Raw genomic sequence first — 15,968 nt, forward strand, 5'->3', positions numbered from 1 at the left:
ATAAATAAATAAATAAATTTAGCATTTTTATTAATGAAGCAACTTACAACATTCAAGACAATACAGATAATGCCAAGTTGTCCTAAAATATTGGACATCCATATAATAAAACAGAAAAGAACAAAACAACAACCCAGTCACCCTTATGGTGAAAATTGAACTATCAACTCCCAATCACTATAAACAAGGGTCTACACCCTCAGCTGTGTCCTACCCGCTTAAATTTGTTCAAGCATATAATTGCCTCACTTCCCCCTCTAGCCCTCCTCTTCCGTTCCTCCCTTCCCTACCGCCTCCCTCCCTTCCTCCCCCCCCTCCCCAACTACCACCCGTTCCTATCAAAGTTTGATTGTCCTCACCCATTCTTGCAGTTGAGACCATCCTCTTATGTGCCGTAGCTCCCCATCTCTACGGTATGCCGTTAAGCGCTCCATAGCTATGCGTTGTTCTAATTTTGCTTTCCAATCCCCCAAGGAAGGAGGGCCAGTAACTCGCCACTTCCGAGCTATCAGGCATTTTGCTGCCGCCAGACCCCAACGTAACATTTTGATCCATTCCCATGAGTCACTGTCATTATACATCCCCAGCAAGCATACCCATGGACTACATACCATGGAATCTCCAAACATTCTTACCAATGCTTTCATCACCGCCTCCCAAAACGGTATCAACCGGGGGCAGGACCACCAAATGTGCAGAAATGAGCCCTTGTCTTTACCACATCTCCAGCACCGGTCAGAAGCATTAGGGTACATGCCCCTAATTCTCTCAGGAGTGTAATACCACCTCGATAGCACCTTGTATGCATTCTCAATGACAATTCTTATTAAAGATACAATGCATAAGAAAAAAAAAGCCCCAACAGAAAACCAGCAGAAGAAAACAACGAAAACTACATGCCAGTAAGAAATAACCAGGGGAGAACAGACATAGAAGGGAATTTTCTACCTTGGGAAAAAGTCATAGGAGGGAATTGTTCAGGTGGGAATTGGTGGGTGGGAACTGTTTGGGTGGCAGCTAGCTGGATACCAACGTTTATGTGCCTAGGTAGGTCCTTATGGAATTTACTCCTCTTAGAGCTGGATGTTAACAGGACACACAGCATAGATCTCTAATTAACCCCAAGGTAAAACATTAAACTACAGCCTTAAATAGTCTTTTGGAGGTAGGTCCCTTGGGGAAGCAAGAGAGTGCTAAGTCTACAGTCCTGCTCCATGCAGATTTCAGCAGAGCTCCAAGAATATAGGAAGCCAGTGAAGCTTGTACAACAGTGGAGAAACATGGTCAGAACATCTTGCTTTTACATAATAGGCAAGTCCACAGAGCTGGAGCTTTTCTTCCTTCCTTCAGTCTAAAATATACCCACTCGTAGAAAAACCTAGTCCATATTATGTCCTATTGTTCTGCTTGGTTACAGCACTTCTTCCTGCCTGTAACCCTCTTGATTTTTTCCTGCAGTGGATTCCTCTTACTCTGCCCTGATTGGAATGGAGAAAGTGGTCAGTGATTTTGCTGAGACTGGATCTGTCAGTCCCCTCATTGTTGTGAAGACCCCAACTAGTGACAGAGTTCAAGAAACAAGTGTGAAAAATAAGAGTGACAGAACAGAGACTGGTAAGTCACCAGCATCACATCTTAATGTGATATTTTTAAATAGAAAACTACCAGGAGATTTCCAGTCCTGTGGTGTATTTAAACTAGGTGAGTCCAGTGGCTTACGCACCTCCTGTCAGATTCCCCCCCCCCCCCACCTTAAAATCCTCTCGGCTTTAGTCTTCACTTGGGCAGCAGCACTCTGCCTGCAGCCTGCTCCAGAATTTCCTCCCTGAACCATCCCGCCCCTTTACAAAACAGGAAGTTGCATCAGAAGGGGCAGGACAGTTCAATGAGGAAGTCCCAGAGCAGGCTGCAGGCAGCCTATGAGTGCCACTGCCCAGGTGAAGACTAAAACCAAGAGGATTTTAAGGTACCAGAGTGGGGGGAGACACACCTCCTGTAAAAAGTTCCTGGCTACGCTGCTGTTCCAGTCTGTTGATGATGTTGGTGTTTCTGCAAAATAGTGTTGGTATCTCAGAAACTGGCCAGCACAATAATGATATTACACACAGATCCTGTAGGGCACATTCAGAATCAGTGATGCACATTGTTGGGAATACTGTTTGTATGCTCTGAAAAAGAGACTTATCTGTCTCTCGGGTGGGAAAATATATAGTGTAGTACTTGCTCCTCACTTATGGTTTAGTATTCTGAGAAGTAAGGTGTGATTCAAAATTACTTTTGAAGGTAATTTCCACACTGCTTTGTTGCCATGTCTATATGGGTACTTTTTATCCATGGATTTTGCATCAACTTTCAAAGTGAACGTACGCATCTCCTTTCTCTCTGGGTATTTTCTCCAGCTAATGCCATGGAGTGGAGGAATAGCATAATGGTTAGAGCAGCAGGTTGAGAACCAGGGAGCCCAGTTCAAATCCCACTGCAGCTTGTTGTGATCTTGGGCAAATTCCTTACCCATCCATTGCCTCAGGTACAAATTCAGACTGTGAGCCCTCCAAGGCAGAAAAATAACCTAATGTACCTGAATCTACACTGCTTTGATAGCTTGCAGGCAGAATATAAGCATCACGAAACACCTAGCCACCCACCTGGGGTTACCCTGCGGCTACTTAGAGTGTCTATCCCCAGCACAGCTCATGTCCGCCTGCCACTCATTCTCTACACTAGCACCCTCCTCCTACCGACTGGGTCACAACCGCTTCAGGGCAAGTCTTCTGCTCTCAAATTATCCCCAGTGATTTCTAGGTTACTGGATCCACACTTCCAGTGGTCCCACAGTTCCCAGAAAGCACTCGCAGACCCAACACGCAAACCACCAGGATTCTTTATTAGTCCAGACAGGCAGGACTAATAAACAAATGTGTTTATTCTCAGAACTTGGAACAGTGGACAAAATAAATATGTGCAAATAGCAAACAGTAACAAGTAACTGAAAATGGATAAATTAGAAAACTAACTAAACATTTGCATACTTCCTAGAAAGTACCTGGGGAGATCAGGACATATATAGCTGTTCACCAGTTGTCAAATATAACTGTTTTTTACAGGTCTTCAACAAAGAGCTCTCTCTCTCTCTTCTTCCAGGCTGAAACTGAAGCAACATCTAGCATCTGCTGGGTAATTTCAAACTCCAGGCCAATCAGAGCCCAGAACAGTCAAGTTTCAAATAAAAACTGGTTACATCACTACAGGCATTTCTTATTATCTGTGTGCCAACTAAAAGAAAGAGAAGTCAGTCCTCTGTAATAGCTTTAAGTATAAGCATGCAGCATCTGCTGGCCAAATTGAATAAATACACTTCAGAATATAATCAATGCAGGAAAATTTCCAATACATTTTACAGGCTTAAAACACACTGTTTCTTCACAATAAGTAACTAAATAAATATGTAGGTATGGAAATACAAAACAGCCTCCAGTGGTGGCTGTGCTCGGCCCATCTGAAAAAGGGCATGCCGTTGGAACCTCCTCAGTGGGTGATTCTGGTAACGGATGCCAGTCTGCTGGTCTGGGGAGCTCAGTGTCTCGGTCGGTCTGGAGGAGTGGCCTAGTGGTTAGGGTGGTGGACTCTGGTCCTGGGGAACTGAGTTCAATTCCCACTTCAGGCACGGGCAGCTCCTTGTGACTCTGGGCAAGTCACTTAACCCTCCATTTCCCCAGGTACAAATAAGTACCCGTATATGTAAGCCGCATTGAGCCTGCCATGAGTGGGAAAGCGCGGGGTACAAATGTAACAAAAATAACAAAAAAATCTAGAGGAAAGAAAATTAGCAGGTAAGGCCTAATTTCACCTTTAAACAGATAAGTAAACAGAGGGGAGAAAAAGAAAGAGTAGAGATAAAGGAGACCAAAATGGTCCATTTGTATGCTATGGAGAAGGTGTTGACTCGTTGTGACTGATTCTGGTAGCGATTCTCTCTTCACCCGCCACTCACACAATCTTCAGCAAAAAAAAAAAAAAAACAGCTGACTGGAAAGCGGACACCGCCGAACAAGACAGGTAAGGCAGGCGGAGTGGCCTAGTGGTTAGGGTGGTGGACTTTGGTCCTGAGGAACTGAGTTCGATTTCCACTTCAGGCACAGGCAGCTCCTTGTGACTCTGGGCAAGTCACTTAACCCTCCATTGTCCCAGGTACAAATAAGTACCTGTATACAATATGTAAGCTGCATTGAGCCTGCCATGAGTGGGAAAGCGCGGGGTACAAATGTAACAAAAAAAAAAAAAAAGCCAATGGCTGGGATCGGGGCTCAGAAGGAAGCAAGACCCCCATGATGTGCAATGGTTTCCAAGAAGCCTCCCCAAAGCAAAGCAGCTGCCAATACTCAGCAGACAGCAACTGTCAACGCAGGAGACAATCGTGGTCCGGCGGCTGAGCCAAGCGGCAAACAGCGCAGGCGGAGCACGCCAGAAGATGGCCCACAGTGTTGGAGACACCAGCGGCCAGGCGGAAGGGCTGGAGGAGAACTGAGTCAAATTATCAGGGACAAGCCGATCTCCTGCCAAACAAGCTCCCTGCATTATGATATACTCAGCAGCAAGGTGAGTAAGATCTAGTCTTCGCTCTCTGGCACCTAGAACTGCACTAGCGATGCAATCGGGCCCTCTGCCGGTTCACTGATACACTGGAGGTGAGCAACGACGGATAGTTGCTCCTTATGGTAAAATGGACCAAAACAGACGATGAGAAGATAGTAAGAGCTCTGTGGTACCTAATGAAGCCATGTCCATCAAAAGCGGGCCAAACTACAGTCAAACAACCGATTAGCTTGGTGATGGTATCTGGAGCTAACGGTTGTTAAGTCCGTTAATCTACGGCCATTTTGTGCTAATGCAAATTCAGCTTAGCACCAAAATGTAGAGATCCGTGTGAAGAGGCTAAGCTAAGTGCCCAAGTTCAGGTGATTATAACTGCCTGCTTTTTTGTCTGACTATAGCATAATAGACAAACGCAGATAAAAAGACATGAGCGGTTCATCCAGTCTGCCCAACAGTCATACTCGTTATCAATTCATGGTTAAACCAAGTGGTGTGGTAGCCATGTTAGTCCACTTTTAAAGGTAATAAATAGAAACCGAAACACAGAAAATGAAATAAGATGATGCCTTTTTTATTGGACTAACTTAATACGTCTTTTGATTAGCTTTCGAAGGTAGGTAACCCTTCTTCAGATCAGAAATAAGCAAATGTTGACAAATATCAGAATATATAAGTGAAACACAAAAGCACAGAATCATTCCAATGACAGTCTCACAGGAAGAGGGAAGGTAGGTTAGGTGAGAAACAGGGAGAGCAGGGTGGATAGGGTGACAAAGCAATATAATTTTATAGTTTATAATGGCCTAGGAAACCCAGATCTTTGTTGAGTCTTGTCTGGTAGGTGTCAAAATATTTCATCATTTTGACTTCAAAGGTCTTACGTTCCTGGATTGTCTTAAAGTTTCCTTTTAGTATTCTTATCATAAGATCATTGATGTAGTGTTCTGGTTTTGTGACGTGCTGTCCCACAGAGGTGGCATCCTGGTTGGCATTGGAATGTTTAATATTGTATCTGTGTAAACTGAGCCTCATCTTTAGCATCTGGCTTGTTTCTCCGATATAGCACCTTTCTATGCCATATTTGAGGATGTGCTTGGAAATGATCCCTTTATTCTGAATGTTTTTCCCATGTGAGTGACTGTAGGATCCTATGAGATGTGTTGGCGCAATTTGCAGCTAGGCATATTGCAGGGCCTTGTGAAATTCTCTTCTTTCTTGTATTGGGAGTTTGCTTTTCACTATTTCTGTTTCAAATTAGGTGGCTGTCACAAGGCCAGCACTGGTGGGCTGGGAATATCACTTTTTTTTTTTATAGCCATTTAAATTTTTACAAGCGATAAAACAACTTGTTGGAAAAACAGAGAAAGTAATATATAGGAATTATTTCAGTCAGGTAATTCTATTCTCTTCCTTAGACCACTAAATAGGGAGAGTGAAACAAGACAAGGAGATCAATTAAACAATAAACAGAAAAAAAATGTGGTATTAACCTGATTATCCCCAGATATTACTCGTCTAATTCATTATTCCACAATAAGTACATAAGTAATGCCATACTGGGAAAAGACCAAGGGTCCATCGAGCCCAGCATCCTGTCCACGACAGCGGCCAATCCAGGCCAAGGGCACCTGGCAAGCTTCCCAAACGTACAAACATTCTATACATGTTATTCCTGGAATTTTGGATTTTTCCAAGTACGTTTAGTAGCGGTTTATGGACTTGTCCTTTAGGAATCCGTCCAACCCCTTTTTAAACTCTGCTAAGCTAACCGCCTTCACCACTTTCTCCGGCAACGAATTCCAGAGTTTAATTACACGTTGGGTGAAGAAAAATTTTCTCCGATTTGTTTTAAATTTACTATACTGTAGTTTCATCGCATGCCCCCTAGTCCTAGTATTTTTGGAAAGCGTGAACAGACGCTTCACATCCACCTGTTCCACTCCACTCATTATTTTATATACCTCTATCATGTCTCCCCTCAGCCGTCTCTTCTCCAAGCTGTATAGCCCTAGCCTCCTTAGTCTTTCTTCATAGGGAAGTCGTCCCATCCCCGCTATCATTTTAGTCGCCCTTCGCTGCACCTTTTCCAATTCTACTATATCTTTCTTGAGATGCGGCGACCAGAATTGAACACAATACTCAAGGTGCGGTCGCACCATGGAGCAATACAACGGCATTATAACATCCTCACACCTGTTTTCCATACCTTTCCTAATAATACCCAACATTCTATTCACTTTCTTAGCCGCAGCAGCACACTGAGCAGAAGGTTTCAGTGTGTTATCGATGACGACACCCAGATCCCTTTCTTGGTCCATAACTCCTAACGTGGAACCTTGCATGACGTAGCTATAATTCGGGTTCTTTTTTCCCACATGCATCACCTTGCACTTGCTCACATTAAACATCATCTGCCGTTTAGCCGCCCAGTCTCCCAGTCTCGTAAGGTCCTTCTGTAATTTTTCACAATCCTGTCGCGATTTAATAACTTTGTGTCATCAGCAAATTTAATTACCTCGCTAGATACTCCCATCTCTAAATCATTTATAAATATATTAAAAAGCAGCGGTCCTAGCACGGACCCCTGAGGAACCCCACTAACTACCCTTCTCCATTGTGAATACTGCCCATTTAACCCCACTCTCTGTTTCCTATCCTTCAACCAGTTTTTAATCCACAATAGGACATTTCCTCCTATCCCATGACCCTCCAATTTCCTCTGTAGCCTTTCATGAGGTACCTTGTCAAACGCCTTTTGAAAATCCAGATACACAATATCAACCGACTCCCCTTTGTCCACATGTTTGTTCACTCCTTCAAAGAATTGAAGTAAATTGGTCAGGCAAGATTTCCCCACACAAAAGCCATGCTGACTTGGTCTCAGTAATCCATGTCCTCGGATGTGCTCTGTAATTTTGTTTTTAATAATAGCCTCTACCATTTTCTCCGGCACCGACGTCAGACTCGCCGGTCTATAATTTCTCGGATCTCCCCTGGAGCCTTTTTTAAAAATGGGCGTTACATTGGCCACCTTCCAATCTTCCGGTACCACGCTCGATTTTAAGGATAAGTTGCATATCACTAGCAGTAGCTCCGCAAGCTCATTTTTCAGTTCTTTCAGTACTCTAGGATGAATACCATCCAGTCCAGGAGATTTGCTACTCTTCAGTTTGCCGAACTGCCCCATTACGTCCTCCAGGTTTACCGTGAAGTCAGTAAGTTTCTCCGACTCGTCCGCTTGAAATACCATTTCCGACACCGGTATCCCACCCAAATCTTCCTCGGTGAAGACCGAAGCAAAGAATTCATTCAGTCTCTCCACTACGTCTTTGTCTTCCTTGATCGCCCCTTTTACCCCTCGGTCATCCAGCGGCCCAACCGATTCTTTTGCCGGCTTCCTGCTTTTAATACACCGAAAACATTTTTTACTATGTTTTTTTTGCCTCTAATGCTATCTTTTTTTCATACTCCCTCTTGGCCTTCTTAATCTGCGCCTTGCATTTGCTTTGACACTCCTTATGCTGTTTCTTGTTATTTTCAGACGGTTCCTTCTTCCATTTTCTGAAGGCGTTTCTTTTAGCCCTAATAGCTTCCTTCACCTCACTTTTCAACCAGGCCGGGTGTCTTTTGGACTTCCGTCTTTCTTTTCTAATTCGCGGAATATGTATGGCCTGGGCCTCTAGGATGGTATTTTTGAACAGCGTCCACGTCTGTTGTACAGTTTTTACTCTCTGTTGCCCCCCCTAAGTTTTTTTTTTACCGTTCTTCTCATTTTATCATAGTCTCCTTTTTTAAAGTTAAACGCTAACGTATTTGACTTTCTGTATACAGTTACTTCAAGGTCGATGTCAAAACTGATCATATTATGGTCACTGTTATCAAGCGGCCCCAGTACCATAACGTCCCTCACCAGATCATGCGCTCCACTAAGGACCAAGTCTAGAATTTTTCCTTCTCTCGTCGGCTCCTGCACCAGTTGCTCCATAAAGCTGTCCTTGATTTCATCAAGGAATTGTATCTCTGTAGCGTGTCCCGATGTTACATTTACATGATCATCTGGTTGGCTTCTTCAAGGCCAATACGGTGTATAGTCAAATCATTTCATTGAAAACATACTTATTGTCCAATATTAGTTAGAAATAATACATCTGATTACATTCTTTCTCTTTTAAAAACCAGAAGTTATTTAACAGTACATATACTTAAGTCTCTAATTCAAATCCCACTGATTAAGAACAAATCATTAAGAAGCTTCAAACCGCTGAAAACACAGCGGCCAGACTCATATTTGGGAAAGCGAAATACGAAAGTGCCAAACCCCTAAGAGAAAAACTAAACTGGCTCCCACTAAAAGAACGAATTGCGTTTAAAGTTTGCACCCTGGTCCACAAAATCGTTCACGGAGAAGCTCCGACATATATGTCAGACCTTATAGACTTGCCTACTAGGCATGCAAAAAGGTCATCACACACATTCCTCAATCTCCACTATCCTAACTGTAAAGGGCTAAAGTATAAATCCACATACGCGACCAGTTTCTCATACATCTGCACGCAGCTATGGAACGCACTACCGAAGGCCATAAAAACAACACAAGACCTATCCATCTTCCGAAGGCTACTAAAAGCAGATCTTTTCAAGAAGGCATACCACAAACATCCATCTTAGATACTAAATAATAATACTATACACAATCTATACAAAACCAATCTCTTATCACATGACTGATTAACCTCTTTGATATCAATGATCAAGCAATACCACTTTATAGAGAGTCCCTATTCAGCATAAGGTTTAGTCTATGACCTAATGTATGCTACAATCCAATTTATTACTCAGGAACCTCATGCAATACCATAATCTATTCTTCTTTTCCATGTATATATGCACACGGTGTATATAAGTACCATGATCTGTTCCATATATGTTATGTTCCATGTATGTTTCCATGTATGTATGCACTTTATCGTAATACCATATGTTAATTCTGTTACCCGGAAATGGCAACCGCCATTACGGCAAATGTAAGCCACATTGAGCCTGCAAATTGGTGGGAAAATGTGGGCTACAAATAAATAAAATAAATAAATAAAATCCCAGTTTTCACAGGCTTCACTCCTTTTAAAGTAATAATTGAGGAAATATTTCTGAGGAAAACTTTAGGAGTCATACCCGGAACTCTGGGAAAAACAATAATCTCAATATTAATCATCTATAATAATGTTCATTTTATTATTCAAGGTTTCTGGTCTATTATCATTTTCAAAATCATAGCCACTTCTTGCTCGTGTAGAATCATTTGTTATATCAATTTTTCACTCTCAAAGGGTTCAGTTAAATTATCCATGTAACTCTAATAAAATTATATCTGAAACAAAATTATTTACTGCCACCGTTAGGTCCTGAAGTGCCTTCCAGATGGTATTCAATGTAACCTCCAAGGAAGCCAAAAACTCCAAGGTGATTTCTCTCAGGTGTTTAGGAGTGGTTCCGCCGATTCAGGTTCTGCTGTAAACTTCCTCCATTTCAGCATATGCCTCTAACTCACTCCTCCACTCCTTTGGACATGGTGGTTGAATAATTCGGGAGCAATGGAGTTGTTTTTTCCAGGTCCAAGAGCGTCAACGCTCCTTCACCAGTGCTAATCAAAGGACTCGCCAACCCTTTCATCTGTGGGCAGTTTGTCGCGCAGCGGTCCCGCACTTGCTGCTCAGGGGACAAAACGCTGGCCATCGGCGGCTGACCGCCGGTTGTCCCCTTCCTCTCAGTTAAGGTAACTGCAATTGCAGAGAGGAAATTTACGTAAAGAAGATGACACTTCAGAGGCAGCTGGGCCGTTGGGCATACGAACTTCAGGTTGCCATCTTACCACTCTCCCAGTTTGGGACACTCTTTGTCTGGTTTCTCCTCAGAGGCCTGTCTGATATGGGTAACCCTTCAGCATAGTCCTCTGAGTCATTGAAACACAGAAGCCCCTCTACCACTACAAGGTGGTGTCCCTTCGGAGGGGGGGAATATCACTTTCAGTAATTCATCCACCTGGAGTAGTGGCTGTAGATCTTTTATGATTCTTCTCAATTTTCCTAGCTCTTGATTGTATGTCACTACAAGAGGGATTCTCTCTGTGGCTCTCTCCTCTTTGTACTGCAGTAGGTTTTCTCTAAGGAGTTTAATAGAAGAAGCAATATTCTTGGAGATTATTTTGGGGTTGTAGCCTTTTTGTTTGAAGGAATCAGTCAGGATTTTGAGGTGTTTGTTTGAGAGTCTCTTCTCCCTCAGTCCAAATCATGAAAATATCATCAATATACCAGTAGTATTTTAAGGGTTTAGTTTGATATGTATTAAAAAAACATCTACTACTACTACTTATTATTTCTAAAGCGCTACTAGATGTACGCAGTGCTGTACACTTGAACATGAAGAGACAGTCCCTGCTTGACAGAGCTTACAATCTAATTAGGACAGACAAACAGGACAAATAAGAGATAAGGGAATATTAAAGTTCCTGCTCTGGAGTGTGCAAAGCCTCAATTTTAGAAGAGCTTTTTATATCTTGATAGTATGAGTATTAATCTGTAAACTAATGTAATGCAATTAAAATAGTGTGCCCCTAAAAGCTGGATGTAAAGGGTAGCATGACTCATGCACAATGGCATCCTCAGGAAGAGCAAGGGTCACTTCCAGTTCTGCCATGAAGAGGTTAGCATATTGGGGTGCCCATGATTTGCAGACAGATATCATTGTTAAAACAGAAATAGTTGTGAGTTAGAATGAATTTGATTAATTTTGTAATGGCTTCCAGTGAGTATTGGTGGTCTGGGGTGGATGTTTTTAGGAATTTATCACATGCAACTATGCCATCTGCATGGGAACGTTTCTGTATAAAGCTTCTACATCCATTGTGACCAGAAGAACAGCCGGTGGTAGCTGCTTGATGTTTTCTTGATTTATTCAGAAAGTCTTTGGTGTCTTTTATGAAACTGTTTATCTTGTGCACAAATGGTTTAAGAATCCCCTCTATAAGTCCAAATATTTCCTCTGTAAGTGTGCCAATACCAGATATGATTGGTCTGCCAGGGTTTACAGGTTTATGGATTTAGGTAGCATGTAGAAAGTGCCCACAGAAGGATGGTTTGGAATGAATTTTTTTAGATGTGGCTGTACTTGCTTTGGAAGTGTTTTGATAATGTTTTTCAGCTGTTTTGTATAATCCTGCGTGAGTTCCTCAGTTAGTTTCCTGTAGTATTTGTTGTCTGAAAGCTGTCTATGTCCTTCAATGTATCTTTGTGTGTCCATAATCACTACAGAGAATCCTTTGTCTACAGGTTTGATGGTAACATTTTGGTTATTCTGTAGTTTTTTTTTTATGGCAAGTGGAGGAGTAGCCTAGTGGTTAGTGCAGTGAACTTTGATCCTGGGGAACTGAGTTTGATTCCCACTGCAGCTCCTTGTGACTCTGGGCAAGTCACTTAACCCTACATTGCCCCTGGTACAAAATAAGTACCTGAATATATGTAAACCGCTTTGAATGTAGTTACAAAAAACCTCGGAAAGGCAGTATATCAAGTCCCATTTCCCTTTCCCCCTTTCCCTTATGACATCACAATATCAGAAGTGAGCCAAGTATCGGGCAATCAAGCCATTGGCCATTGTGACATCACTGATGAGGTTGGCTCTTATTGGTGGAATGAGTGGAGGAGTAGCCTAGTGGTTAGTGCAGTGAACTTTGATCCTGGGGAACTGAGTTTGATTCCCACTGCAGCTCCTTGTGGCAAGTCACTTAACCCTCCATTGCCCCTGGTACAAAATAAGTACCTGAATATATGTAAACCGCTTTGAATGTAGTTACAAAAAACCTCAGAAAGCCAGTATATCAAGTCCCATTTCCCTTTCCCTATTTGAGATTCTAGATGGAATGTTGCTACTATTGAGATTCTGTTGCTACTATTTGAGATTCTACATGGAGTGTTGCTATTCCACTAGCAACATTCCATGTAGAAGCCTGCTCTTGCAGATCAGCAATGCGGCCGCGCAGGCTTCTGTTTCTGTGGGTCTGACGTCCTGTCAGACTCACAGAAGCAGAAGCCTGCGTGGCCTTCTACATGGAATGTTGCTAGTGGAGGAGTAGCCTAGTGGTTAGTGCAGTGGACTTTGATCCTGGGGAACTGAATTCGATTCCCACTGCAGCTCCTTGTGACTCTGGGCAAGTCACTTAACCCTCCATTGCCCCTGGTACAAAATAAGTACCTGAATATATGTAAACCGCTTTGAATGTAGTTACAAAAAACCTCAGAAAGGCAGTATATCAAGTCCCATTTCCCTTTCCCCTTTCTGGTGGAGACAGGTTGTACAGAATTTTATTTTGTTGGAAAGTTGTGATTTCACCCTATGTCTGAAGTTTTCTATGTAGTTTTCTAGTTTATTATTTTGTCCAAAAACCAAAAATGAATGTGGTATAAAATACTTGATCCTGGTCTTTCTTTGCCATTTCTGGGACACAGACTGTAGAAGTCTGCCTGGCACTGTCCTTACGTTCCAACTACTGGAGTTGCCATCAAAGCCCTCTCCAACCCATCCCACTCTGTTTTGTCATATATGAGATCAGGGGCATAGCCAGACTTCGGCGGGAGGGGGGTCCAGAGCCCGAGGTGAGGGAGCACATTTTAGCCCCCCCCCCCCGCCATTGCCAATCCCGCCGCCGCCACCAACAACAACAACTTTGACCCCCCCCCCCCTGCCGATGACCCTCTTGACCCCCCCTCCCCACCGCCAACCCTCTCCCCCCGCCGCTGTCGCCTACCTTTGCTGGCGGGGGACCCCAACCACCGCCAGCCGAGGTCCTCTTCTTCTGGCGCAAGGCTTCATTCTGTTTCTGTGAGTCTGGACGTCAGAAGAGGACCTCGGCTGGCAGTGGTTGGGGTCCCCCGCCAGCAAAGGTAGGCGGCTGCGGGGGGAGGGTTGGCGGCGGGGAGGGGGGGTCGAGAGGGTCGTCGGCAGGGGGGTCCAGGGTCAAATCTACGCCACTATATGATATACAGACTGTAGGAATCTGCCTGGCACTGGCCTTAGTTCTTCACAGCTGGAGTCGCTATCTAAATACCACTCAACACATCAACGCACATAGCAGCCATTTAAGTTTTGATTTTTATAGCATTCATTTTCTAATTAGGGATCCGCAGTGTTCACCATTTTTTTCTACACCACCTCCCTCGGGAGGGCGTTCCAGGAATCAACCACCCTCTGTGTGAAAAAGAATTTTGTGATATTACTCCTGTCTATCACCCCACAACCTCAAATTATGTCCTCTAGTTTTACTGATTGCCCTTCTCTGGAAAAGATTTGTTTCTATATTAATACCTTAGTATTTAAACATCTGTATCATATCTCCCCTGCCCTTTCTTTCCTCTAGGGTATACATATTGAGGTTTTCCAGTCTCTTCTCATACTTCTTTTGACGCAAGCTCTATACCATTTTTGTCATCTTCCTCTGAACCACCTCAAGTTTTTTGTTGTTTTTTTTACATCCATTAGCAAGATACAACCTCCAAAACTGAACACAGTACTCCAAGTGGGGTCTCACCAATGACTTGTACAGGAGCATCAACACTTCCTTTTTTCTGCTGGTTGTGCCTCTTCCTATGCAGCCTAGCATCCAATGGCTGAAGTAAGCCTTACCGGCCTGTAGTTTCCTGCTCCTTCTCTGTCCCTATTTTTGTGAAGAAGGACCATATCCGTTCTTCTCCAGTCCTGCAGAACCTCTCCCATCTCAAAAGATACATTAAACAAATCTTTAAGAGAGACCCGCCAGAACTTCTCTGATCTCCCTCAATATCCTAGGATGGATCCTGTCCGGTGCCATGGTTTTATCGACCTTCGGTTTTTCAAGTTGCGTATAAACACTTCCTTCCAAGTATAGGCATTTAGCTTTAAGTATAGGTTCCTAAAGTTAGGTAAGCTGTTGATTTTCTAAGCTAAAGACTGTGTCCTAACTTCATTTTCTTGACTTGGTTCCAACTACTTTTTTAAGTGTCTGAATTTAGGTGCTCAACAGGTGTTAATTTTAATAAGACATTAGGCTCCACAAATAAACATACTTACAATGAATTTCTGAAACTAAGTAAAAATATTAAAAAAAAATAAATAAAACCAAACAAATAAAAAGAAATATTCTAGTGTGCAATAAAAAAATGTATATGACATATGGTCATCTCAGCTTAATCTCCTGTTGTATGTTTCAGCTGATTGCTTGCATCAGGGGTTATCAGTTCTCCTCTCCATAGTGATTCATAACTCTAAAACACAATATCCAGGCTAGCAGAGCCCCTGCTGATGCTGAATGAGTAAGATCGCATTTCACTTGCTGCCCTGGGTGTTACAAGCATGACTCCCTTTGGCCAAATCAGTTTCTGTTTTTAGGGCAATTGGTCTGCTCTTCCTTAAGTGGCTTTATGAATATATCTTAAATGCCGAGTAATTGGGTGGTTACTCTCCACTGTATGGAATATGGAATAGTTGCTCTGCTGGGTCCCTAGACAAGTGGGTTTTAGAGTTGTAAGCCTCTAAAAAGACAAATATAAATAACCCCTAATGCGGGCAGTCAGTTGAAACATTGTCAAGATTAATCAGCTGTTGTGTATACCATGTACTTTTTTTTTTATCTGTGCATTAAAATAAACTTTATGTGCTAAAAGTCTTGACCAAATTTTCCAGCCACATTCCCTCATCCTAGAGTTGTGTAAAGCTAGAGATGAAATCAAACCTATAAATGGCAAGTGACCGACTCACCTGCAAATGCGCAGTAGAGACTTCCCTCTCTGTCCCGCCCCAGCGTCAAGACGTGATGACGGGGGGAGGGGGGGCGGGACAGAGAGGGAAACTGCGCGGAAGGGGAGGGAGGGAACCGCTGACGTCGCTACCGCCCCCCCCCCCCTGGAGTCGCCACCACCCCCCCTTCACCCGGCCCGGGCCCTCTCTTCGTTATTCAACTTACAGCAGCGCCGAAACAGCAGCAAGCAGCTCAGCTTCAGCTCCCGTCGGCCTTCCTTCCCTGCCTGTGCCCCGCCCTCGCCGACGTGACGTCACACAAGGGCGAGGCACAGGCAGTGAAGGAAGGCCAACGGGAGCTGCTGCTTGCTGCTGTTTTGGCGCTGCTGTAAGTTGAATAACGAAGAGAGGGCCCGGGCCGGGTGAAGGGAGGCGGGGGCGACTCCGGGGTGGGGGGGCGGGTAGCGGCTACCTTGGGGGGGGAGGGGACATGGGAGGTCTCAGGAGGAGGGGGGCCTTGGAGCTGGGAGGGCTGGACTGAAGGGGGCCTTCCAGCTGGCTGGGAAGAAGGCACGGGGGGGGGCCTTGGAACTGGGAGGGAGGGCAGGGGG

General features: G+C 43.8%; 1 protein-coding gene across 1 annotated transcript in view; it reads left to right on the forward strand.

Annotated features, from left to right (window-relative positions):
* LOC115466151 overlaps window positions 1-15,968 on the forward strand; it is a 168,293-nt gene that overhangs the window by 99,529 nt on the left and 52,796 nt on the right. The window contains exon 17 of the mRNA XM_030197264.1: window positions 1,459-1,614. Coding sequence (XP_030053124.1) covers window positions 1,459-1,614 — 156 coding nt within the window. The remainder of the gene's footprint in view (window positions 1-1,458; window positions 1,615-15,968) is intronic.

This window comes from Microcaecilia unicolor, chromosome 1 (assembly GCF_901765095.1).
Source record: "Microcaecilia unicolor chromosome 1, aMicUni1.1, whole genome shotgun sequence".
Taxonomy (NCBI): domain Eukaryota; kingdom Metazoa; phylum Chordata; class Amphibia; order Gymnophiona; family Siphonopidae; genus Microcaecilia; species Microcaecilia unicolor.